Source organism: Dipodomys spectabilis, unplaced genomic scaffold (assembly GCF_019054845.1).
Source record: "Dipodomys spectabilis isolate Male_0828 unplaced genomic scaffold, ASM1905484v1 ptg000003l, whole genome shotgun sequence".
In the NCBI taxonomy this organism is placed as follows: domain Eukaryota; kingdom Metazoa; phylum Chordata; class Mammalia; order Rodentia; family Heteromyidae; genus Dipodomys; species Dipodomys spectabilis.
In genome coordinates this window covers 11,721,731-11,749,266 of record NW_024870680.1, presented here as the reverse complement: position 1 = coordinate 11,749,266, position 27,536 = coordinate 11,721,731, and the positions used below count along the sequence as shown (strand labels likewise).

Genomic DNA, 27,536 nt, shown 5'->3' with positions numbered 1-27,536 from the left:
AGTCCATGAGCTGAAGGCTTGTCCCCAGATGGTAATGCTATTAAGAGGTGACTAGATCATGAAGGTACTAACTATCAATGGATTAATCCATTCACCAGTTCATAGCTGAGAGGGGGGCCTGGTTGGAGGAAGTGGGTCACTGGGACCATGGCTTTCAAAGGTATACCTTGTCCTGGATCCTCATAAACCCTTTACTGGCTACCAAGCACAGAGCAGCATTTTTCTACTACATCCTTCTACAATGATGTTTTGCCTCACTAAAGGACCACAGCAATGGAACAAGCCTACCATGGATTGAAAACTCACCTACCAGGAACCAAAATAAATCTTCTATCCTTTTAAATTGTTTTCTGACATATTTTGTCACACTGAGTCAAAGTGACCAACCCACCCAGCCTCTAAACTAGTAAGATGACAAACACTGCAACTACCCCATTCCATCCCACTCCTACCCCCCACATTCTGCTCCTTCTCAAATGTTTAGCATTTTTAAACATAAAGGGCTGAGGATGTAGCTCGGTGGTAAATAACTTGCCTAGCCTGAGCAAGGCAGTCATGTTTCATTCCAGCACAGCAAAAATAAATTTTTGAGAAAATAAATACAATGCACAAATTTTGCAAAAATGTGCCCTCATAGACTTATTTTGGGAGAAATAAATTTTACATGGTAAATGCTTTTAAATGAGTATTAAGTAATCCTGAGCAATTTGAAAATAAAGGGTACTTAGGATCAGTGTCAATTGATTAATAGAAAAAAGGATGAGATCAAAGTTTGTCACTTAGAATCCATAAAAGGAAGATGATGAAGAAATGATATCAGAGCTTAATTGGTAGTCACACATCCCTAAACCCAGGAATAAAAGCAAGAAGTTTTTATAAACTGGGCATTTACCTAAAAAAAAAATCATTCTTAGGGCTAAATGAAATATTATTTGATAATATTTGAAGCTATTAAGCTGTCCATTACTTTTTTTTTTTTTTTGTCGGTTATGGGGCTTGAACTCTGGGCTTGGGTGTTGTCCCTCAGCTCTTCAGCTCAAGGCTAGCGCTCTACCACTTGAGCTACAGCGCCACTTCGGGTTTTCAAGTGGTTTATTGGAGATAAGAGTTTCTCGGACTTTCTTGCCCGGGCTGGCTTTGAACCATGATCCTCAGATCTCAGCCTCCTGAGTAGCTAGGATTACAGGCATGAGCACCAGCGCCCGGCCATTACTATTTTTTATAAAGTATGCATCATACTTAACTACATAATAAGCTTTTTTTTTTTTCTGATGATTCTGGGATTTGAATTCTCAGGGCCTTATGCTTGGTAGGCAGGTCCTCTACCACTTGAGACATTCCATCAATTGACATTTTTTAAATCTTATTGCTTCAATGTCCACCTTTACTACTAAACTGTAAGCTCCATGAAGGCAAGGGTATTATTTCTTTTACTATACCCCAAGAGTAACATACCTGGCATATACTATTGGTCAAAAAAAAATTTTTTTAATGAAGCCTCAGATTATTCTCTCATTCTACCACTTGATGGTAGAATGATGTCCTACCTGGCAAGCACAAGGTCTTGAGTTCAAACCCCAATACTGCCCCAAAGTAAGCTCAAGCAATATTTGATATTGTAAAACTTCTAGCATGGGAAAAAAAAAACCAAACATCCTTATATCATTTATAATAACACCTAGAGCCATGCTCTAGTGGCTTACACCTATAATCCTAGCTCTCAGAAGGCTTAGATCTGAGGATAACAGTTCAAAGCCAGGGAAGAAAAGTCCATGAGCCTCTTATCTCCAATAAAACAGCCCCTAAATGTCAGAACTGGGGCTCAAGTGATAAGCCTGGAACAAAAGCTCAAGAATGGCACTCAGGTATTGAGTTCAAATCCCAGTACCAGCACTAATTTTAAAAACAACAACCAAAAGAAAATAAGCATAATATGACTATACAGAATCAAAAATTTTCCCTAACTCCAGCAACACACATAAATGCCTTTGCTTGAATACATGGTTCATGTTAAAACATACTTTAATCTTTTCTACAGAACATGTGATGATTCTTACGTTTACTTTACTAAGGATTTGTATAAATAATTTTAGTCTATGACAAAGATATATATATATATCACTTAATGAAACCAAAAGGAAAAAGTCTATGAAGGGTGACAACAGTTCAAACTTCAGTTTAGCTACTTCTTACCAGAAATCTTTCGTTTTGTTTTTTTGGGGGGTCCGGTCGTGGGGCCTGAACTCTGGGCCTGGGCACTGTCCCTCAGCTCTTCACCTCAAGGCTAGCGCTCTATCACTTGAGCTACAGCGCCACTTCCAGCTTTTTTTTTCTGCTTATGTAGCGCTGAGTAATTGAACCCAGAGCCTGATGCATGCAAGGCAAGCGTTCTACCACTGAGCCACCTTCCCAGCCCACCAGAATTCTTTTGAAAGGGTTCATGTCCGTTATTTTTTAAATTTATAGTATTTACTAGACTTTATACACATTAAATTAAGTTGTTAATAAATACTTGCCTAGGTGAGACTTTTTTTTTTTTTTTTTTGGTCGGTCGTGGGGCTTGAACTCTGGGCCTGGGTGCTGTCCCTCAGCTCTTCAGCTCAAGGCGAGCGCTCTACCACTTGAGCTACAGCGCCACTTCCGGTTTTCTGGTGGTTTATCGGAGATAGGAGTCTCACGGTCTCTCCTGCCTGGGCTGGCTTTGAACCGCGATCCTCAGATCTCAGCCTCCTGAGTAGCTAGTATTACAGGCGTGAGCCACCAGCACCCGGCTTTTTTTTTTTTTTTTGGTCAGTCATTGGGCTTGAACTCTGGGCCTGGACACTATCCCTCAGCTCTTCAGCTCAAGGCTAGCGCTCTACCACTTGAGCTACAGAGCCACTTCCAGTTTTTTATGCTTATGTGGTGCTGAGGAATCAAATCCAGGGCCTCCTGCATGCAAGGCAAGCACTCTACCACTGAGCCACCTTCCCAGCCCCTTTTAACATTATCTAAACATTAAAGCAAACTTCTAAGTAACTAGAAAATTTTAAAAGTAGGACAGTTTGCATTAACAAAAAGTGCCCCTGTCCTTCTTACCTCCTGTCCTAGTAGAATACTAACAACCACTCTGTAAACTTTTGGTTACTTTCACATTATGATAATCATTTGGTAATCTAATAAATGCCCTAAAGAACATTTTTTCTGGGCTGAGAATGTAGCTTAGTGGTAGAGTGCTTGACTAGCATGCATGAAGCCCTGGGTTTGATTCCTCAGTACCACATAAACAGAAAAGGCTGGAAGTGGTGCTGTGGCTCAAGTAGTAGTGCTAGCCTTGAGGAAAAAAAGCAGTTCAAGAACTGTTCCCAGGCCCTAAGTTCATGCCCCAGGACTGGCAAAAAAAAAAAGAATATTTATTCTTTAAGGTCAGAGAACCCAAACAAAATTTATCATTCTGGTTGTAGCAATGTTTCCACCAACAATCAACACTACAACAAAGCAATACAAACTATAACATATGCATCTTTTATTTAAATTAAGAGATAGTGAACCCAGTTATGGTAGCAATGTTTCCATTTTATCAGCCTAAAATATGTATTATCTCACAATTTAATTCCCTCCAGGAAAGAACCAAAAATTACTATTATATTTAAAAATATCATTTAAATAAAGGTATATCCTTTATTGGGGGGACTATAGTTTTTTTGCTCAAGGTTAATACCATACTTTTTTTGGTGCTTAATTGTAGATAAGAATCTCACAGCTACCAGGTATGCCTGTAATCCTAGCTACTCAGTAGGCTGAGATCTGAGGATCACAGTTCAAAGCTCAGGCAACGAAAGTCCGTGAGACTCTTATTTCCAATAAATCACTAGAAAACCAGAAGTGTGGCTCAAGTGGTAGAGCACTCACCTTGAGTTGAAGAGCTAAAGGACAGCACCCAAGCCCAGAGCTCAAGCCCCACCACCGACAAAAAAAAAAAAAAAAAAGAATCTGACAGTTGGATGCAGTGGCTCACGCTTGTAATCCTAGCTACTCAGGAGGCTGAGAGCTGAGGATTGTGGTTCAAAGCCAGCCTGAGCAGGAAAGTCTGTGAAACTCATCTCCAATTAACCACCAGAAAACGGGAAGTGGTGCTGTGGCTCAAGTGGTAGAGCACTTGCCTTAAGCTGAAGAGCTCAGGAACAGTGCCCAGGCCCAGAGTTCAAGCCTGATGACCCCCCTCCCCCCACACACACACCAACACACACACAAATTTGTCACAGACTTTCCTGCTCAGGCTGGTTCTGAATCGTGATCCTCAGATCTCAGCAGCCTGAGTAGCTAGGATTACAGGTGTGAGCCACTAGCAGCCAGCAAAAGTTTTGTCCTTTTATACATGACTATAAGCTAAAACTTTAAGTCATAAACATTAAATGTAAGAATAAATGAATATGCAGATAGTCCCAGCACTCAGGAGGCTGAGGCAGGAGGATCATCAGTTCAAGGTCAGCCTGATACACAGTGTGGTAACTGAATATATATAACCTATATTATATATATGGATATACATATTATATGCTACATATACTATATACTATGCATACAATATATACTACACAGTAATGCTGTATACAGTATACTATATACTATACTATATAGTAATACTGTATATAGTATATATAGGTACATATAAGATCATCTCAAAGAAAAATAATGAAATTAAAACACTCACAATTCAACTTATTTAATATGCAAATCATTCAGCCAAGTTGTATATCTATGAGAATCCATTCATCCATGTATACTTTGACAGACTTATTATTATATATATCACCACACCTACACACACACACACACACACACACACACACACACACACACACACACAGAGTATATTTTCTTTTTTGGAGAAAAAGAGATCTTGTGTATCAACATGCTCAGAGTCAATGTCCATCTTCATTTTTAATCTCTATTCCAAAATAATCTACCTCCAATGAGGGAGTATCAAACTCCACACCAAGTACAGAATCGGGAGAATTAAAACAGCATACATGTAAGTAAAGGAAGACAATATAATTCTTTCATTTGAAATGTCTTTTTTTTTTGGTGCCAGTACTGGTGCTTGAACTCAGGGCCTGGGCTCTTCCACTTGAGCCACAGCTCCACTTCTGCCCTTTTGCTGATGAACTGCAGATAAGACTTTCATGGACTTTTCTACCATGGCTGGCTTTGTACTATGATGCTCAAACTATTTTAACATCAACTATGAATTTAATTTTTTTGTTGACAATTTGGCTTATAGGTGGAGTTCAAGTAACAGTGAATAACACCAACAGTTAGCTGTATGCACTAAAAATCTGTGTATACCTTCGTTTTCTTCCTTGAAAAATAAAAGCAGAAGTAATACATTAGTCCTTTCTGCTCCTAAAATTGCAGTAAGTCCTCTAGAATACAAATCATCAAACTTTCTAGGCTTATAGTACTCAGTACTTCAGTAATTTTCTCACAGCAACCCCACATAACAGTTCTGTTGGGCACCAGTGGCCCACCTCTGTAATCCTAAACTATTCAGGAGACTGAGATCTGAGAATGGTGGTTCAAAGCCAGTTTGAGCAAAAAAAAACAAAAAAACAAAAAAAACCCATGAGACTCTTACCTCCAATTAATCACCAAAAAAGCCAGAAATAGAACTATGGATCAAGTGGTAGATCACAAGCCAAAAAAACCAAAAAACAAAAAACCTCAAGGACAGCAACCAGGCCTTGAGTTCAAGCCCTAGCACTAGCACCAAAATGAAGAAAGAAAGAAGAGGAGGAGGAAGAGGAGGAAGAAAGAAACAACAGTTCTACTTATTAAATATTTGGCAGACATTTGAAACTCTCCTAAATTGAAAAAGACTCATGTTTTCATTTCATTCTTAAATAACCATAATAACATAATTAAATAACCATAATTGCTTATAGAACATTTATTATTATTGGGTACTGTACAACTTCTCAAATTTTGAAATTCAGGGTGGATACTTCTCTCCCATTCTCTGTTCCACATTGATTTTCATGATTTCGGGTCAGGACATTATAAACTGAAGCTACAATAGCAAATTTAAAACTTGTAAACAACTTTTTTAAGGAAAAAGATCACAAAGTGCTTAAACAAGGTCAAATCAGTAAATTAGTTTTCTCCAAGCATGTCAAAATGTGGATACATTTAATACAATACATGCTATGTAAAAAGTACTAATCTAGCAACACTGCAGAATATATATTAAAAGTATATTGTGGGCTGAGAAGGTGGCTCAGTGGTAGAGTGCTTGCCTTGCATGCATGAGGCCCTGGGTTCGATTCCTCAGCACCACATAAGCAGAAAAAAAAAAGCCGGAAGTGGTGATATGGCTCAAGTGGTAGCGTGCTAGCCTTGAGCTGAAGAGCTGAGGGACAGTGCCCAGGCCCAGAGTTCAGGCCCCACGACCGGACACAAAACAAAACAAAAAAAAGTATATTGTAAGGAAAAAACCCAAAAGTTGAATACATTTTTTCCCTCCAATATTAGGACTTGAACTCAGAACATGAGCACTGTCCCTTAGCTTTTTCATTCAAGGATGGTGCTGTACCACTTGAGCCACAGCTCCATGCCTATCTTTTTTAAAGTGGTTAATTGGAGAGAAGAATCTCACAGACTTCCCTGCCTGGGCTGGCTTGGAACCATGATCCTCAGATCTCAAACTCCTGAGTAGCTAGGATTAAAGGCATGAGTTACTGGTGCCTGGCTTAGATTTTTCATTTTCTTTTTTTTTTAAAGGCACTAGAATTGCCTTTTAAAAACAATTAAATTAAAAAAATAAAAACAAATTACAAAGTAAAAGTCATTTGATTGTAGCTAAGACTTTTAATGAGCATTCTTTGCAGAAAACATACATAAAATTTAACATTTTAATTCCAAATGCTTTAGTGTGCCTGTGCTGCCTTTTACTTGGAAGACATCGTTAATAAAATTTGTAATGCAAAAATAAATACTTGGGTTATGAAAGGTTTTTAAAACATTATTTAATTTGATGCTCAGTTATAAACTTACATCCATATAAATTAAATGATCCAGTCTGCAATCTATATATTATACTACTCAACATTGAAGTCCACACCTTTTCTTCTATATCATAACTCCTCCGCAACAACACACAGTACAAGTCTTGTTAGTTGAACTAGTAATGTTTTATCAACCAATACATACAGGCTGTCATCAAAGTTCTGAAAATCCTCTTCCTGGACAGTAAAGGCTTTCACCTACAGAGGTTTTATTTGCCAACTGTGAACTGTGTGACAATTAACAATTATTCTTAGGTTATCTTGACAGTATCTATTCTTTTCATTGCTCTTAGCAACTATACCAATGGTTAAAACTATGGCTGAGCTAAATGATTCCTCTTAACCCAGATAATTTCTCACTTTTACTTAGCTAGTGGCCCAGTACTCAACACTAACTCTAATATTTTTTGTCTTGTTTCTTCTGTTACTAATATAAACTGAATGCACTGGTCAAAATACCTAATAGAAATGGATAAACAACAAATCTTGTACACTATTCAAAATACAATTCCACCCTCCCCCCCCTCCCCAAGCCTATGCTTGTGACTAGACTTGGTCCAAGCAAATTCCAAGAACAATTTACCAGCAGTTCATTCCCCAAACACCCTCTCTGAAAGATGCATTACTCTAATTATTCAATGCATTCTAAAAGTAACTTATTAAGGGATCCTATTTCACAATGGCCATTTCTTTTTAAAAAGGAATGTAAATCCAATTTGACAGTGAAATTACTACATCAGGAGCCTAATGCTTAAATAAATTCTGCAGAAAGTCTTTATGAAATCATGCTCCTATTTTATACTATTTTAAAAATATGTCACTGATAAGTCAGAGGAAATGGCCAGGTGAAGAGATACAGTCCTGTACTATAATTGCTGCATTAATCTGAGCCTTTGATATCCAAAGCATCATTCATATTCTCTATATAATACTTGGATCAACTTTCACACCTGGGCCCTTCCTTGCAAAATGCACACATTCTGTTAATCAGAAACTTCTTCACTTCCCTAGGAAATTAGAAGAAAGATTCTTCTTGCTTGGCGAGGAAACAGCTATCTGTCTTGTACAATCCCCATTCCACTCTGGCCATCTAATACAAATCAAAAAAAAAAAAAAAAAAGAACGAGAGAAAAACCTCTTTGGAAACGTTTCTTCTCCAGCCAGGGGCTGTACCCAGATAAAAGCAATGCTCAGAGTACACAAGCCTTCTCTGAAGGAAGAAATGTGCCAGAAAAGGGAGAGGCACGGACGGGAATAAATGAGGGTGAGTGTTCAGCGCTCAGTGTGAGGGCTGGAGGCAGCAGGCACAACGCTGAGATGCTCCAGCAAAAGAATCACCGCCACCAGCAGCAGCAGCAGCAGCAGCAGCAGTAGCAGCAGCAGGAAGTTTCAATGGGGCCGGGCAGAGCATGCGCCCTGCACCGCGCGGTGGCCTTATGTGGAAGGAGCACCACTTGCGAACACCAATAATAGACCAGCGGCACCAGAGAGAGAAACATGAGCAACAAGCACCTTCTTCAACTGTTTCCCCCGTCGCCAGAGCCCCTCCTCCAGCTTACAGACTAACCACCCCACCCCACCCAGCAAATGGAAGGGCGACTTCTTCCCCTCGCCGCTGAGATGAAGGGGGGAAGGGATTGGAAAAGTGGGGAGATGCTTTTCTATTATTTTTTTTTGGGGGGGGGAGGTGTCGAGAAGGAAGAAAACTATGGAGGAGAAATTAACCCTCTCCTCCCCAAAGTGGAGAAGCTGAACTGACTTCATCCTCCCCCCCCCCCCCTCCTCCCCGGACGAGAATGGTGGAGAACCTCCCTCCTTTGGCTGGAGGAGCAGATCTCCCGACTGGGCAGAGGGAGTGGGGGGGGGGGGGGGGAGTTAAACCAGCCCTGGAGGGGAAGAGGAGAGGGGATGAGCTTACTCTGTCTCGGGGGAGTTCCCACCAGAGGGAGGGACAGTCGAGGGACCGCCGGCCCCCGCCCACTCAGGTGGAGGGAGATCAGGGGGCGCGGAGATGGGCCTAACCTCCCCCGAGAAGGTCTGGAGAATGGGTGGGAGGAGGGGAAGAGGAGAAAAGCGCAAAGCTGGCCGGAACCTGCGCTCCCCTTCCCCCGCCACCTAAAGAGAGGGGTGGGGGGGAGGCCGGCCCCGCCGCGGGGAAGCGATCCCGGGGGGCCCGGAGGCACAATGAGCCCCCTTCCCGCCCCCAGCCCCCATCCAGCCACCGACGCCCCCACCTCTGCTCCCCGCGGGACACCGTGGCCCCAGGGGGCCACCGCCCCGCCTCCCCACAGCCCGGGACCCCGGGGGCTCGGCGGGGAAGACGGGCCCCGGGCCAAGGGGAAAGACCGAGGCGTCGCGGCCCGGGCTGTGGGCGAGGAGCGGAGCGGTGGAGCGAGCGCACCAGGGCCGCTTCCCGCCGGGCGTTCGGGCCCCAGGCTTACCTTCCCCGTTGCCGACGTCGGGCGGCGGCGCCTGCAGCACCCGCTCCAGCTCGGGGAACGGCAGCTCGGGAAGGTCCAGCAGCGTCCCGTAGCGCTCCAAGAAGGAGCAGACTACGGCGAAGTTGGGGCACGAACCCGGGCAGCCTGGAGGAGCCATCACCGCCGCTGCCGCCGCCGCCGCCGTCGCCATTTTGAACTGGAGGATGGAGGAGGCGGCGATGGGGGGGCGGGAGGAGTTGGGGTGCCGAGGAATGGCAGGACAACCTCACGGGCGACAGGAGGCGCTCTCGAGCGGGCCCTCCCCCTGAGGATCCGACCGACTCAGGGACGGCGCCGCGATCCCACAATACAACGGCGGCCCGGAGCAGTCGAGAGCGCAGCCAGACGAGGGACAGAGAGGCGCCCTGAGCCTTTCACTTTCCGCCCTCTTTCCACCGCCTGCCCCTCTTGGGCTTCTCCCCTCCCACTTCGGGTCCGCCACAGCCTCGTGTGACAGGGGGAATGAAAACAAGGGAAGCGGGGCGGGGAGGCGAGCTGCAACCCGGAGGGGCGGGACTTCTCGGGGACGACGGCCAATAGAATCGCAGCGGGCGGGGCTTGGAGTGTCCAGCCCGCTGCTGGCTGGTTCCCAGGCGGAGCGCTGGAGGAGCGCCCGCCGGCAGAGATCCCGGAGCCGGACCGCTGAGGAGAGAGGAAAACCTCGGAGCGGCGGGGAAGAGTATTTCTGAGACCAGCAGCTCCGCGTGAGTTTTCGGGGCGACGGGGGAGGGGGGGGGGTGCGGGAATCTAGGAGCTAACTCGGCCCCGAGAAAGAGAGAGGGGGAAGTATGAGGAGACGAAGACGGGGGGCCTGGCGGGCGTGGGAGCGCGCCGGTGCGGGGAGGGCGCGGGGAGGAAAGGGTAGGAGCTGCCCGCGGTTGGTCAGCCTGGGACTGAAGCGGTGCCGGAGATCTGCGAAACTTATGCCGAGGGGTAGAGCTCTCTGCTGGGGCCCAGGAATCGCAGCTGTGCTACCGGGCTCTGCCTGGGGGGGGGGGGGGGACCCGAGCCCGGGAGAACGAGCCTCGCACCGTGGGGATCAGCAGGTGAGGAGGGGACCGCGGCACCGAGGCCGCGGGGGGGGGGGGAGGGGGAGGGGGGGGGCGATCGAGGTTGCGGGCGTCTAGGGGGAGGAGGCCCTGTGGACGCCAGCGGCGAGGGCTGGAGCAGAGTTCCACTGAGGAGGAGAAGAACGTGGTCGGAGGCCGTGGAACAGCAAAAACAAACAAACAAACAAAAAAGTTTGTCGGGAGACCGAGTTCCACTCCGTGGGGGGCGGGAGCGTGGGCTAGCCGGTGACATTCTCCCAGAGAGAATCCCCGAGGGAGGGGGGGACCACTAACACCGGGAAATAGAATGTGCACCATGCTGAGGAGCCGCTGGAATTTCGGATTCAGCCACACTTGAATCCTGCTGGCATCACTGCATGACATCACTGCATGACATTTCTTGGAGCAAATAGGGTGTCAGTTGTACCTACCTCATGTGGTGGTGGTCGTGGTGGGGACCCCTTAAGTGATTAGCACAATGTCGTATTTTAAAATTGGTTCTTTGCCAGCAAAGGTGTGCCTATCAGTAGAATGAAGGTCTACAGCTTATTACTTCGAGCCAAAATGTTCAGAGTACATTCGCAACGTACTTCCTAAAAATAAAAAGATGTACAACTCAAATCATATGAAATAGTAAAATGTGGGACTAAAGGAAGATCAATAGTGGCTAATAATTATATCACGATTTCCGAATTCACATTGTGGGGTTTTTTTGTTGTTGTTGTTCGATCTGCAGGTAAAAAAGGGAAGTGAGCAAGAAAAAAACACAATTTTCCATATCATTTTTGTTATCTAAAGAAAGAATACTCAGGGCTGGGAAGGTGGCTCAGTGGTAGAGCGCTTGCCTTGCATGCCTGAGACCCTGGGTTCGATTCCTCAGCACCACATAAGCAAAAAGAAAAAAGCCGGAAGTGGCGCTGTGGCTCAAGTGGTAGAGCGCTAGCCTTGAGCTGAAGAGCTGAGGGACAGCGCCCAGGCCCAGAGTTCAGGCCCCACTACTGGACCCCCCCCCCCAAAAAAAAAAAGAAAGAAAGAATACTCAGTTACCAAAAGAAAAAAAAAGTATGTAAGAGAACTTTATTACCTAAAACAGTGATTCTTAATCTGAGGAAAATGCAAGCCCTTTAAAGGAAAAACTGTTTTGAAACTTGGCAAAAATAGTTTTATTTTAGGGAAATAAGGTGTTCTTAAACAACCACTAAATTAAGACATCCAACATTTTGATAGAACTTTGTACTTATCTTTCACCCTTGGGGAACTAAAGAGCCCAACTTAAGAAAAATCTGACCCAGATGCATCTCTAGCAACCATTATGTGACTAGAATTAAAAGAAAATTATATAATCATTAGTTAACAGCTTAACTTTAAAAGCCAAGTACACAACAGGTACAGATCTTTGTGAAGTAGTATGTATGGAAGGCCCTTCCAAACAAAAGGAAGATTTCATTACATATCATATAAACCTTAACCCAGAATTTTTAGCTCTCAGCTTTTCTAGCACCTCGCCTTCTACTCTCCCAAGAGATTGGAAAATAATATTTTAAAACAAGAAATGAAAGCTTTAAAAAAAAAACTATAGTTTTCTTTTCTGTGTGCTTGCACTAGTATTCAAAGGAGATTGACAATGAGTTTAGAATGTCTGCCTTTTCTAATCCAGATTGGCATGGGAACAAAATCTCTTGAGTATCAGAAAACTATATACACCCAGAAGATAACACATGTTTTAGGACAAAGCAAGGTTCAGGTCATGCTTCACAAAGTCCATTCTTGAAAATAAGCAACACACACCCAAATACCACTTATCATATCAGGCTTTCTGGGCCAAGTGAAATTGTAGGTTATAACAGTCTAATCTGAGTTTTATATTTATACACACATACATACACAAATATAAGTATATACACACACATATATTCTCAGATTTAAGTGTGAAGGTAGTAAAACAAGCTATTTTTAAAGCCTGTTATTAATTTACAGTATTGCTACTTTTATGAAGAGGCCTTTAAGCATTAAATTACACATAGTTTAACTTTGTAAGAAATTTCTTAAGGTAGTTGAAATTTCACATCTTCTTTGTTGTTGGTGGTGGTGGTGGTTGTGGTGGTGCTGGTGCTGGTGGTCATGGTTGTGGGGCCTGAACGCTGGGCCTGGGTGCTGTCCCTTTTTCTTCAGTTCAAGGCTACAGCACTCTACCACTTGAGCCACAGCACCACTTCCAGCTTTTTCTTAAGTAGTTTATTGGAGATAACAGTCTCACGGACTTTTCTGCCCATCTGCGCCATTTGGCTAGAAACCTCAATCCTCAGATCTCAGCCTTCTGAGTAGCTAGGATTATAGGCATGAGCCACTGGCGCCCAGCCTCATGTTTCTTAATTTTTAGGTTATGTATTGAGTTTTTGCCATTTAACAAAGCATTTTATTATACAATGTATCTTGATCTATGTCATCTTTCAACACCTTCACCCCCTCAGTGCACCCCTTCCACTATTTTTCTCAGTTCTGTGGTATATTCAATGCATTCTTGCCTTCATTCTACTCATTCCCCCTTTATTCTTCTACCTCTCTCCCTTGTCCCCCTTTACAAGTATCCATTTCCTGGTACTTACTTCGTTGGGCTTTGACTTAGTCTTATATTAACTTATGTTAACTGCTTTGGTGTCACCCAGTGTGTTTACTTCTAGATTTATAGGCACATCCTAGCTCCTACAACCTGTATTTCTCTGGGTCTGGCTTACTTCACTGAATATAACTTTTTCCATGTTGTTCCATGGTTATGGTGAATGCTTTAGTGTTTCCTTGTTTGTGCTCTATTGGATAAATACCCACATCCTCTTACGAAAAAAATTAATTAATGTGACAAGTTAGAATTAATGGCATATTTGCACACAATTCTAAAATAAATGTCAAAAATAACACTCTTCTGTACCACCCCCTAGTAATAACAATAAAATATTTTTAATAACCCAAATATCCATCAACAGAATTGATAAGTTACAGAAGTGACTCTGATTGAGAAGTATTAGACACTTAAACAGATACATGAAATTCTAAACCCCTTTTACAACATTTCCATGTTCAGAAAATAAAAATGATTTATGAATTACTGTACTATAGTACCGTGCATACCTGTGCACACTATTGACAAAATATTGGTGACTCTTAAAACTATGTTGAGAGAGTCGGGCACTGGTGACTCAATCCTGTAACCCTAGCTATTCAAAAAAAGCAGAGATCTTAAGATCAAGCATCAAAGCCAGTATGTGTAAACAAATCTGAGAAACTCTTATCTCCAGTTAACCAGCAAAAAGCCAAAAGTGGTACAGTGCCAGGCTTGAGCGAATAAGCCAAGCAAGCATACAAGGCCCTGAATTCAAGCTCCATTGGCAGTGGCAGTGGAAAAAAAAGTGTTGAATAAAAGAAGGCAAAGCCGGGCGCCAGTGGATCACGCCTATAATCCTAGCTACTCAGGAGGCTGAGATCTGAGGATCGCAATTCAAAGCCAGCCCGGGCAGGAAAGTCTGTGAGACTTTTATCAATAAACTACCAGAAAACCAGCTCTGTGGCTCAAGTGGTAGGACCCTAGCCTTGAGCTGAAGAGCTGAGGGACAGAGTTCAGGCCCAGGGTTCAAGCCCCATGACCAACAACAACAAGGAAGGCAAACACAAAAGTACTACACAATTCCACTAATCTATGCAAATAGAAACAAAAATAATTGTTTCTTTTCAATTAGAAAAGGAGGATAGGGAGTCTTTGTCGATGTATTTTGTATCTCACTTGTTAAGTCTGTCGAAACTAACCGTAGGTAACATCTGTACATTTAAGCAAATATAATCATGCTGTGTTAAAATTTTAATGGTTTATCTCTACATATACGCAAATTGCATTGGCAGCAGTCTATTTTTTTATCGTAAAATTTATATGTATTTTTCCACCTACCCTTTGGTGCTAAGGATTTAAACCACTGTCTTGCTTTGGTTAGCACTGAGTTGTAAGTTTATGCTTATTTCTTTCTTCCTCACATGTTATCTTTATACTTGTTATCAAAAAAATTTACTGCCAGGTGCCAGTGGCTCACGCCTGTAATCCTAGCTACTCTGGAGGCTGAGATCTGAGGATCATGGTTCAAAGCTAGCCCAGGAAGGAAAGTCCATGAAACTCTTAACTCCAATTAACTACCAGAAAATTGGAAGTGGCTCTGTGGCTCAAGCAGAGTGCTTGCCTTGAGCTGAAGAGCACAGGGACAGTGCCCAAGCCCAGAGTCCAAGCCCCATGACCGACAAAAAAAAATTACAGATAATGTAGTCTTTATAAGTACGTATGTAAATGAACTTAGTTGTGAAGCCAGTGTAGGGATTTCTTTATCTTTGATGAGGAAATTGGCATATTGCTGATTTTATAAGAAGAATTGAACCCAGTTTATGCCTATAATCCCAGCACTCAGGAGGCTGAAGCAGGAGGATGGCAAATTCTGGCTTAGAGGTCAGATATAGAACAACTTCAAAAACAAGAAGAGCTGGAAACATGACTCAAGTGGTAGAGCACCTACCTAAAAGTTACAGTCCTGAGCTCAAAGTGTTGTAAAAAAGAGGAAGGATTGAGAGAGTTTTTCCTTTCTCCACATTTATGTACCAGGAAATGGCCATCTGTAACCCAAGGAGAGAGGCCTCACTAGACCACATCCACATCCTGGGGCCACCTTGGACTTCCCAGCCTCCAGAATGAGAAATGAGATATAGTAGTTATAACAATTAAGTTGGATGTCGGTGCTCATGTCTGTAATCCTAGCTACTCAGAAGGCTGAGATCTGAAGGTCGTGGTTCAAAGCCAGCCTAGGCAGGAAAGTCTGTGAGACTCTTATCTCCAATTAACCACCAGAAAACTGGAAGTGGCACTGTGGCTCAAGTGGTAGAGTGTGGTAGCCTTGCACTGAATAGCTCAGGGGCAGTGCCCAGGCCCAGAGTTCAAGTCCCATGGCTGGGCACCAGTGGTTCACTCCTGTAATCCTAGCTACTCAGGAGGCTGAGATCTGAGGATCATGGTTCAAAGCCAGCCTGGGAAGGAAAGTCCATAAGATACTTATCTCCAATTAACCACCAGAAAACTGGAAGTGGCGCTGTGACTCAAGCGGTAGAGCGCTCACCTTGAGCTGAAGAGCTGAGGGACAGCACCCAGACCCAGAATTCAAGCCCCATGATCGACCAAAGAAAAAAAAACAACAACAAAAAACAATTGAGTTGACTAATAAATGGAAGTAATAGAATGAAGAGTCAAGATTTAAACCCATACATATGGAGAAAATTATTTTTAACAAGGAAACCAAGACCATCCAGCAAAGAAAGAGTAGTCTTCTTAACAAACAATACTGGCAAAACTGATGTGCCACATACAAAAGAATTAGGGTGAATTCCATCATTCACACCATACGCAGAACAATTCAAAATTGTTCAGACACATAAATGTAGACCTAAAACTAAAATTGTTAAAAGAAAATACAAGCATCAATCTTTCTGGCTTTGGGTTAGACAGTGGTTTTATAAGTATGACATCAAGGACACAGCAATAAGAAAAAATAATAGGTAAAATATGCTTCACAAAATTTAAGAACTTTTGAATCAAAGGATACTGTAAACAATATGACAAAACATCCCTCATACCCACGCACTGGTGGCTCATGCCTGTAATCCCAGCTACTCAAGAGGCTGAGATGTCTAATATTATGAATTGGCCTGGCCAAAAAAGTCTGTGACACTCTTCAATTAACCACCAAAAAGCCAGAAGCAGAGGTGTAGCTCAAGCGATAGAGTACCAACCTGCCTTGAGTGAAAAAGCCAAATGAGAGTGAGGAGCCCTGAGTTCAAACCCCAATACTTGTACACACACATAAGCCCACATGAGTGAAGGTACACAAAGCATGTGTACCTAGAATACATAGATAATCATAATTCAAAAATAAAAATACAAATAACTAATTTCACAGTGGGCATAGAGTTCAGAATTGCCAAAGACATTCTGCAAAAGGTAAATTCCAGAGTTATACTAATCAAGATCATAGTTCTTCAAGAAGGATAAATAAGTGGTTCAGTGAAATAAAATTAAGAGGCAAAACCAAACCCACATCTATATATGGTAAATTGTGCTTAGGCCAGTGTGCCAAGAACTTTCAATGAAGTCCATAATAGGGAGCTTGGCTTAAGTGGTGGAGCTTCTGCCTAACAAGCTCAGGGTCCTGAGTTCAAACCCTAGTACTACCAAAATATAAAATTAAAATCTATAGTTGTCTTTTCCACAGTAGTAAATGTGCAGACTACTTGCAAACTAATGAATTTGGACTTTTATCTCATCAAATTATATAAAAACTTAGCCAGGCTCCCCAGGAAACACACTTGATTATAATTATAGTTTGAGCCAGCCCGAGCAGAAAAGTCCATGTAGCTACATCAATAACCATCTTGAGATACAGAGGAAAATGAAAAGAATTTACTGAACTAAGTCAGACTAGACCAAATAGTATCCATACTTTTTCAAATTAACCTGAGTTACTGGGATGAATAACTTATCAGATTCTGGTAGTTTCTCATGATATACTATTCATTCCCCCCACGTTCGAGTCCCTAATTTGTAAGTGGGTACATTGACTCTTAGAATGAACAGTACATGAATCTCAGGGTGATTATCTCACCATATTCTAATAACAAACAAATATTACAAACAAATATTACATGAAACTTCCAAGAAATTTTCTTAAAGGCATCTGGTATATGCCCTTTGCCCCTTCCTACTTTTTCTCTACATTCTGCTTGGCATGTGGATGTGCTAACAGCTTCCTATCTTCAAGACTGGGAAGCTGTAAGCAACTTTCATAACTGCTTTTGTCAATAACTGTGCTGCCTGTCCTATTTAACAATTATCACAGGACTTTAAACTTCTTAACACACCATGCTTCAGGAATATTGATACGATATGATTATGGTTTATTTTCTACTTCAGACTCAACTTCCTTCATACTTGTAAAAGCAGTAGCATTTTATCTCCAGGAAATTATTTTGCTACTACAAAATTCCTAGGTAATTAATTCTCAGTGCATCTCCTTATTTAATTGTTGAATGCGAAATTTGGAGAACAGCAAAGTAAGTTAAAGAGCACAAGCTGGATATTCTACAGGGCTGGATTCAAATTTGGGTTGATCTATCTATTAACTATGTAATCTGGAGAAATTTTCTTCATTACTGTAATTGTGGAGGTGTCAAGAAAAAACTCTGACTTACTTGGCATATGTTGGTCCACAGTAAATATTAAATTCCTTCTTTTCCAGTTCCAACACTGTCCTGAATCTGGTTTCTTTTGTGCCCTACTTAGAAGTTGATATGGACTGGTCAGTACCCTTCACTTTCTATGTTGAACACTATCCCCAAATGTGACTGTATTTGAGATATTCTTTTAGGAAGTGTTGTTATGGTTAAAGGATGTCATAAGGGTGGGACCCGAATCCAATAGGGCTGGTGTACTTACCAGAAGAAGAAGAAAACACCAAAAGTGTATCATAGAAAAAGTGCTCGTAAGCCAGGAGCCGGTGGCTCATGCCTGTAATCCTAGTTACTCAGGAGGCTAAGATCTGAGGATCGTGGTTCAAAGCCAGCCCCGGCAGGAAAGTCCATGAGACTCTTATCTCCAATAAACCACTAGAAAACTGCAAGTGGTGCTGTAGCTCTAGTGGTAGAGCACTCGCCTTGAGCTGAAGAGTGCCTAAGACCAGAGTTCAAGCCCCATGACCAACAAAAAAAAAGAAAAAGTGCTAATAGAAAAGTCATGTAAGAACAGAATAAGCAAGCATTTATTTGCAAGCCAGAAAAAAAAAAAAAAAAAACCTCATCAGAAATTAACCATGCTGGCACCTTGATTTTTTTTTAACCTTGACCTTTTTGATATCTTGTGTTTTTGCCTGAAACTGCCCTCAGACCATGATCCTCTTTCCTACACTTTCTGCACAGCTAGATTACAAGTATACACCACTACAACTGGCTTATTTGTTGAAATTGAAGGGTCTTATTTCTCATTAATTTTTTTTTTCTTGGTCGTGGGGCTTGAACTCTGGGCTTGGGCGCTGTCCCTGCGCTCTTCAGCTCAAGGCGAGTACTCTACCACTTGAGCCACAGCACCACTTGCGGTTTTCTAGTGGCTTATTGGAGATAAGAGTCTCACAGACTTTCCTGCCTGGGCTGGCTTTGAACCTTGATTCTCAGATCTCAGCCTCCTGAGTAGCTAGGATTACAGGCGCCAACCACCAGCGCCTGGCTCTGATTAACTTTTTACCCAGCTGGCCATCGAACCACAATATCTCTGCCTCCTAAGTAGCTGGGATTACAAGTGTGTACCACTGTGCCTGGCTTTGTTTTAAAAACCTTACCTTGCATTATAAGAATTTGTATATGTCTTCTTTAGTGTAATATTAGCGCCTCAAAAAAAATCATGTAAGTTTTTTATCTTCCTCCCATAAATCCCAAACAGTATGCTTACCTTCTTTGTTATATATTCTTTAAATGAATATTCCAAAGTTGAATTGGCAAAATTGTATTTGTTAGTATTGTTAGGTAAACAAAATCTGACTTTGTAATTATCATTATTGAAGATGAAGTATAGCTTAAGGAGACGGGTACCAAATTATCAAGGAATGGTTTACTATTAGTTTTATATATCAAATTGGCTAGCTGTAGTGTCTGGTTATTCATCAAGCGCTCATCTAGGTATTGCTGTGAAGTTATTTTGTATATATGGTTACATTTTATAATCAATTGTAATGTATATTTATATATCTATAAAGATTATCCTTCATACATTGAGTAGACTTCATTCAATCAGTTTAAAGGCCTTTTTCCTTGAGGAAAAAGAAATACTGGGGGCTGGGAAGGTAGCTCAGTGGTAGAGTGCTTGCCTTGCATGCATGAAGCCCTGGGTTCCATTCCTCAGCACCACATAAGCAGAAAAAGCTGGAAGTGACGCTGTGGCTCAAGTGGTAGAGCACTAGCCTTGAGCTGAAGAGCTGAGGGACAGTGCCCAGGCCTGGAGTTAAGGCCCACAACCGACAAAAAGAAAGAGGAAGGAAGGAAGGAAGAGAGGGAGGTAAGGAAAAGAAAGGCGCTGGTGTGTCATGCCTATAATCCTAGCTATTCTGGAGGCCGAGATCTGAGGATCACAGTTCAAGGCCAGCAGGAAAGTCTATGAGACTCTTATCTCCAATTAACCACCAAAAAACTGGAAGTGGGCCGGCGCTGGTGGCTCATGCCTGTAATCCTAGCTACTCAGGAGGCTGAGATCTGAGGATCGCGGTTCAAAGCCAGCCCGGGCAGGAGAGACCGTGAGACTCCTATCTCCAATAAACCACCAGAAATCCGGAAGTGGCGCTGTAGCTCAAGTGGTAGAGCGCTCGCCTTGAGCTGAAGAGCTGAGGGACAGCGCCCAGGCCCAGAGTTCAAGCCCCACGACCGACAAAAAAAAAAACAAAAAACTGGAAGTGGTACTGTGGCTCAAGTGATAGAATGCTCTCCTTGAGCTGAAGAGCACAGGGACAGTGCCCAGGCCCAGAGCTCAAGCCCTATGACCGACAAAAAAATGAAATACTGCTCTCAACAACTCCTGCCCCTGTGGTTAATGCCTACCAACATTTCCTACTCATTTTGGACTTGTCAGCCCCTACAATTGTGTTTGCCACTTTCTTGAGAAACTAGTGTATATGTTTGTAATATATGTTCCTACTTCTGATTCTGTGGAGAACTCCAAGTAATACAAGCACCTATTTGTTGCTGAGCTTTACCATCTGCCTTGCTCCATATTCTTTTTCTTTTTCTTTTTTTTGGGGGGGGTCCGGTTATGGGGCCTAAACTCTGGGCCTGGGCGCTGTCCCTCAGCTCTTCAGCTCAAGGCTAGCACTGTACCACTTGAGCCACAGTGCCACTTCCGGCTTTTTTTTTTCCTGCTTATGCGGTGCTGAGGAATCGAACCCAGGGCCTCATGCATGCAAGGCTAGTGCTCTAGCACTTGAGCCACAGCACCATTTTCAGTTTTCTGGTGGTTTATTGGAGGTAAAAGTCTCACCGACTTTGCTGTCTGGGCTGGCTTTGAACCGTGACTCTCAGACCTCAGCCTCCTGAGTTGCTAGCATTACAGGTGTGAGCTAGCAGTGCCTGGCTCTTGTTCCATATTCTGTTGCCTTAATATAATAGCCTAGTCTAGATAATTTATAAAGCAAAGATGGCTGTTTGGGATTATGGTTCTGGAAGTCTGAAAGCATAGGATTGGCAACAGCTCAGTCCCACAGGATGCCCTATATATAGTGAAAAAGCAGACCCAGCAGCTAGCATGTTAAGGAAGGAGGCAACAAAAGAGCTGATGTACTTTATAACAACCTGCACTAATGAAAACTTAGTCAATCTCAGGACAAGGACGTTAATTCACTTAAAGATTCTACTTTCCAACACCACTGCATTGGCAACCAAATTTTCTCCATGAGTTTAGACAAGGACCTGTCACATCTATCCCATAAACAATAATAGTGAAATTTCCATTTGATCCTTAGTTGAAATGTCTCTTTATTTGAGGTTATATACTTCTCAAGTCATTGACATGATACTTACATTAAATGCTTTTTTTCATATATTTCTGTAAAAATACTGTACAGAGGGGTTACAGTTACATGAGTAGGATAATGAGTACATTTCTTATCAAGCATTGTTGCCTCCTCCTTTGTTTCCCCTTCCCATCCCTTCCCATCTTCCCTCCCCCACCCCCCCATGCCAAAGTTGTAAAGTTCATTTTATCGACATAACGTCTTGTACATCTCATTGTTGCAATGGGTCCACCTGTATCCCTATTTAAAAAATTGGTTTTTTCCCTTCCCCTCCACAAATTATACCAACATCAAATACAATGAAAGAAGGGGTTATACTATGGGGGAGGGACATACCAAAGCAACAAAGAAATCATCTTATAAATATGTTAGAAACAATAGCATTGTTGTTTTGTTTTTGAGACAGAGTCTGGCTATGTAGCCTAGGCTGGCTGGCATTAGTCTTAATCCTCCTCTTAGCTCCAAAATGGTACAATTTGATGTTTGATGGAGATCATCGTGTGTGTGTGTGTGTGTGTGTGTGTGTGTGTGTGTGTGTGTGTGTGTGTGTGTGTACACACTAGTCCTAGGCCTTGACCTCAGGGTCTGAGCACTGTCCCTGAGCTTTTGTGCTCAAGGCTAGCTCTACTTCTGGCTTTGTGTGTGTGTGTGTGTGGTTAATTGGACATAAGAGTCACTTAGACTTTCCTGCCTCAACTGACTTATAACTGTGATCCTCAGATCTCATCCTCATGAGGAGCTAGGATTGTAGGTTTGAGCCACTGATGCCTGGCTAAACCTGGCTTTCATTAACCTCCTTATACATATTTCCTTTATAATAGCATCTATGAAACATTACATAAATGATACATCTCATAACACATAGGGTTTCAAGTGATAGTATAGGCCACACTTTTTAGTTTCTTTACATATTTTATAATATTTTGTTGAAAATTGGACATCTGGGATAATATACTATAGGAGGATGTGGCTTAAGTGGTAGCATATCTGCCTAGCCAGAATGAGGCCCTGAATTCAAAACTCCAACTACTTCAAAATCAATAAATAAAACAAATAGAAAGTCTTGAAAGTTGTTCTTTGTGTCTAGTCACTTATATTGAAATTATAATGAAAATTATAGTTAATTTATAGTGAAAAGGAAGAAATGTATTTCTCACAGATAACTACAGCTGTGGAGTCCAAGGTCAAGGAACCAGCATATAGCAGGCATCTTCTTGCTGCACCATCCTGTGGCCAAAGTGCCACATGGTGAAAGGTCAGAGAGGACAAGAGGAAGAGAGATGCAAGGGAACCAAACTCATCCTGAGGAGCTTGCTCCTAAAGAACTCACTGAAGTAATGCCAGTGCCCTTGTAACCTAAGCCCTTCTTCCAGTCCCACCTCTGAAAGCTATTAAACATCTTGCAGTTACATTTCCATAGGATGCTGGAGGACAGACATCCAAACCATAGCACTAATCTGTGGATTTTGTCTCTCATGCACTGTGTGGCCACTGAAATCTATTGTTTTTGTTTTTTCTTGTTTGTATTAATCCTGTTTTTCCAGGGGTCTCCTCTGTGTTTACATAGCTTAGTGGTTCAACCAAAAATCCACTTAAGATTTTACTCAAACACCTTGAGCCAGCAAGACTTTCATGTTGTCCATGCCTTCTTTCATCAGTATGTGCTCTGGGGTGTATACTGAAAGTTCCACCTGCTCTTACTGGCTTTTACCTTTCATGGGCCCCTATAAGCCCTCCCGTTTTGCCTCTGTGCACATGCTCAGGCATGTGCACAGGCACCAGCATGGAATATTTGGGTAAATTATAAGGTCTTGGATGCATAAGCTCTTAGCTTCTGGCCTATTGGGGATTTATAGAGAGCTTATAAGGTCTATGAATGCCTATGTTACCTCTGAGAAATTCTTAAGTCCCTGCCTGGTCTGCCAATCTTTTGTCTGCCAACAAGATCATTTTCAACTGATAATGGTCCAAATCTAGTGCACCTCCTCCCTCTGGCATTGGCAGCAAGGCTGTTCAGTCTCAAGCCTGAACCTCACTGCACTTCAGTGCCAGCAAATCCAGGTGGGGCATTGGCATAGTCCCAGACAAGGACAATAAAAACACCTACTGTTCTTACCTGAAATTCACGGTTTACATAAATAAGCACTTCTCAGTTTATGTTGAGCCTTGAATTTTATTTCTAGAGCAACAAATCATTGTTTTTGACAGCTTTTCTCCCCAGCTGTACCAGTTCTTATGGGGGAGGATGTGTCAGCTTCTTCCCCCATCATGCTGAAGTAAATCTCCACCCTTTAATTTTATCTCAAACAATATCCTGAGGATTCTCTTGGGAGTATGAGAAGTGATTGGAGTGTCTGGCTTCCATGCTTAGATGATTCAGATCTCAAAATATAACAGATACTTTTTCTACTTCAAGGGGAAACGTGGCACCATTTAAATGAGAAAGATGCTTCTTGCATCATAGATAACTGCACTTACCAACTCTGTATCTTGGGTCTGTTTTAATCCTATTTTATAATTGATTTAGCATGTTTTTTCTTTTAATTTCAGCTTTCAGTTCAGTTCCTTATGTCCTCCCCTGAAATAGCTTCCCTCTCATGGGGACAGATGAAAGTACAAGGCTCTACCAGAACCTATAAGGATTGCAAAGTATGGCCAGGTGGTAGCCGAGATTGGGATTGGAGAGAAACAGGAACTGAGGTAAGTTGCTAGTGTTTGGTTGATAGCACATGAGTCTGACCAAGTGATTGCCACCAGCAAAGCAAAAAGTATGTTCTCTCTCTCTCTCTCTCTCTCTCTCTCTCTCCCCACCCTTCTTCCCTCCCTCCCTCCCTTCCTCTCTCCCCTCCCATCTCATGTTACTGAAATATAACAGTACCATTAAACCATTAAACTCTCCCCTCCCTTTTTTTAATGCCAGTCTTGTAAACTTGAACTCAGGGCCTGGGCACTGTCCCCATGTCTCTCTATGCTCAAGGCTCGCACTCTACCACTTGAGCTACAGTGTCACTTCCGGCTTCTCCTGAGTAGTTTATTAAAGCGTCTCACAGACTTTCCTGCACAGGTTGGCTTGGAAACACAATCCTCAGATCTCAGCCTCCTGAGTAGCTAGGATTACAGGTATGATCCACCGGTGCCCAAATTGATTCTTTTTAATAATTTTTATTTCTTTATGGATATGTTTGGATTTTGTTTCCTTTAGTACTTTTGACATATTTATTTATTTATATTTATATTATTATTTTTTTTGGGGGGGGGGGGGTCCAGTTGTGGTGCCTGAACTCTGGGCCTGGGTGCTGTCCCTCAGCGATTCAGCTCAAGGCTAGTGCTCTACCACTTGAGCCACAGCACCACTTCCGGTTTTTTTCTTTTTTGCTTATGTGGTGCTGAGGAATTGAATCCACGGCCTCATGCATGCAAGGTAAGCACTCTACCACTGAGCCATTTTTGACATATTTAAAATAGAATATTGGGCCAGGCACTAGTTGTTTATGACTACAATCCTAGCTACTCAGCAGGCTGAAATCTGAGGATCACAGTGCAAATTCAGTGGGAAAGTCTGTAAGACTCTGATCACCGATAAACTGCCAAAAAGTGGAATAAAACTCCCAGAAGTGGACCTGTGGCTCAAGTGGTAGAGCACTAATCTTGAGCAAAAGGCACTCAGAGACAGTTGCAGGTCCTGAGTTCAAGCCCCAGGTCAGCCACAAAACATAAAATAAATAAAAAACAAAACTGGCCATTTGAAGTATCAGAGTTTGAAGCCAGTCCAGGTAAAATGTTATAGTCCATCTCTACCAGCAAGCTGGAATTCATGCCTGAAATCCCATCTATGCAAGAAGCATACTTAGGAGGACTGCAGTCTAGGACTAGCCTTGGCAAAAATGCAAGGCCTACCTGAAAAAAGAAAGCAAAAAGGACCAGAGGAATAGATCAAGTAGTAGTGCTTAACTACCAAGTACAAGACCCTGTGTTCAACATCTAGAATTAGGGGCTGGGAAGTTGGCTCAGTGGTAGAGTGCTTGCCTTGCATGCTTGAGGCCCGGGGTTCGATTCCTCAGCACCACATAAGCAAAAAGAAAAAAAGCCGGAAGTGGAGCTATGACTCAAGTGGTAGAGCGTTAGCCTTGAGCTGAAGAGCTGAGGGACAGCGCCCAGGCCCAGAGTTTGGGCCCCATAACCGGACCCAAAAAAAAAAAAAAAAAAAAACCCCAAAATCTAGAACTAACCAAAGAAATTGTAGAAAACATTAGAAGATGGAAAGACCTTTCGTATTCAGGGATTGGCAGAACGAATGCCTAAAACGGCCCTACTACTGAAAGAACATGTAATGGAACATTCAAAGGAAATTTAATGCAATTCCTCACCAAATTTCAGTGACATTTTTCTCAGAAATAAAAAAAAAAAATCCTGCAATTCATATGGAAACACAAAAGATGTTGAATAACCAAAGCTATCCTGAGCCATAGTAATAAAAACGGCTTGGTACTGGCACAAAAACAGACACATGGAAGAATAGAGAAGAGAAGAGCTACCTCATTAGCTTAACATAGACTAGAAGTATCCAGAAAAAAAGCCAAAGCATGTACTGCCACGTGAACCTTGGCAAAGGTACCAAAAACATACCTCGGAATGAAGACAGCCTGTTTAACAAGTGTTGTTGGGAAAACGATATTCACATGTAGAAAACTGAAGCTAGATCCCTGTCGTTCACTCTGTACAAGAACAGATCAACACTTTAAGTCCCAAAGTTTTGAAACTACTTGAGAAAAATATAAGGGAACACTTGAGATATAGGCATAGGCAAGGAAGCTATTGTGGAGGGTGGGATCAAGGTTACAAATATGAAGGAGGAACTAATAAGAGGTAAGAAAGAAATGCAATGAGAGGAAGGGTGTATAAGATGATAAGAAAGAGTGATAGAGCCAGCCCTGGTGGCTCTTGCCTGTAATCCTAGCTACTCAGGAGGCTGAGATCTGAGGATTGAGGTTCAAAGCCAGCCCGGGCAGGAAACTCTGTGAGACTCTTATCTCCAATAAACCACTAGAAAATGGGAAGTGGCGTTGTGGCTCAAGCAGTAGAGCGCTCGCCTTGAGCTGAAGAGCTGAGGGATAGCGCCCAAGCCCAGAGTTCAAGCCCATGACTGACAAAAAAAAAAGAGTGATAGAGAGAGGGAATACAATAGTAGTATATATACTACATGCATGCAAGGGAATGTCATGATGAAACCCCCTAACCCCCTGCTGTGATTAATTTAATTATGCTTATTAAAAAAGTAAGACAGACTCAGGAGAGGAACATGAAGGCACAATGCCTATGTGCATCTAATCATACAAAATAATATTTATTGAAATGAACTCTAGGAAATGGAAACAAGGTTTTTTCTTTCTTGCTGTTTTTGTTTTCTCTTCCTTTTGTTGTTTGTTTGTTTATCTGTCCTTGGGAGTGTAAGAGGAGGCACAGAAATAGAGGGACAAAGGGTGAGCAAATGCAGCTGTCCTACTCACTAGACACTATGTTGAAAATGAACTATACAACTTGTAAGGATGGTGGGGCGGGGGGGGGGGGGGGGGGAGAGGCGGGGGAATGGGAGGGAAGCGATGACATTATCCAAGCCTTTTTTTTTTTTGGGGGGGGGGGGGGGTTCTGGTAGTGGGCCTGAACTCTGGGCCTGGGCGCTGTCCCTCAGCTCTTCAGCCCAAGGCTAGCCCTCTACAACCTGAGCCACAGCGCCACTTCCAGCTTTTTTCTTTTTGCTTATGTGGTAGCTGAGGAATTGAACCCAGGGCCTCAAGCATGCAAGGCAAGCGCTCTACCACTGAGCCACCTTCCCATGACATTATCCAAAAAGAAATTACTCTTTACCTGACTTAGGTAACTGTAATTCCCCAGTAGATCACCTTTATAATAACACTAAAAAATTTAAATGTAAGGCAGAGATTGATAAATGCCTGAAGGTAAACTTAGTATCAGTTCACAATTTTTATTTTAACTCTTTCTCCATTTGTGGCTCCTGGAAATTTCCCTTTCCTTTTTATGAGCTCAAGTTATGTATTTCAAAGACATTCAGTTTAAAGAAACAGTACAGGTGTGTAATACCACATTGTTTTGTAAATATCACGTTGTTTTGCAAAGTAAACAATTGTGCCTATGTAAGCACATCCCACTATAAAGATCTCCATCAGGTATTCTTTGGAATGGTAAAAGGAATTAAAAAGGAATGGAGATGGGAAGCCTAAGGAAAAACTGGAGAGAGGGAGGGAAAGGGTGAGATCATCCAAAAAAAAGTGTACTTATTACCTGATTTGTGTAACCTTTACCATAACAATAAAATTCTTTTTT

At 42.4% G+C, this 27,536-nt stretch overlaps 2 protein-coding genes across 4 annotated transcripts in view; one reads left to right on the top strand and one right to left on the bottom strand.

The window, feature by feature from the left end:
• Rsf1 (remodeling and spacing factor 1) overlaps positions 1 to 9,927 on the bottom strand; it is a 125,071-nt gene extending 115,144 nt beyond the window's left edge. For 2 of the 3 annotated variants that reach the window (XM_042686757.1, XM_042686765.1), the window contains exon 1: positions 9,485 to 9,927. In XM_042686757.1, coding sequence (XP_042542691.1) covers positions 9,485 to 9,674 — 190 coding nt within the window. In that variant the 5' untranslated portion in view covers positions 9,675 to 9,927. The remainder of the gene's footprint in view (positions 1 to 9,484) is intronic. The other variant, XM_042686748.1, reaches the window with a different exon arrangement.
• Positions 9,928 to 10,107: 180 nt separating this feature from the next.
• Positions 10,108 to 27,536, top strand: part of Aamdc (adipogenesis associated Mth938 domain containing) — a 33,130-nt gene continuing 15,701 nt past the window's right edge. Inside the window, exons 1-2 of the mRNA XM_042686778.1 lie at positions 10,108 to 10,227; positions 23,745 to 23,894. Of these exons, the coding sequence (XP_042542712.1) occupies positions 23,763 to 23,894 (132 nt within the window). The 5' untranslated portion in view covers positions 10,108 to 10,227; positions 23,745 to 23,762. The remainder of the gene's footprint in view (positions 10,228 to 23,744; positions 23,895 to 27,536) is intronic.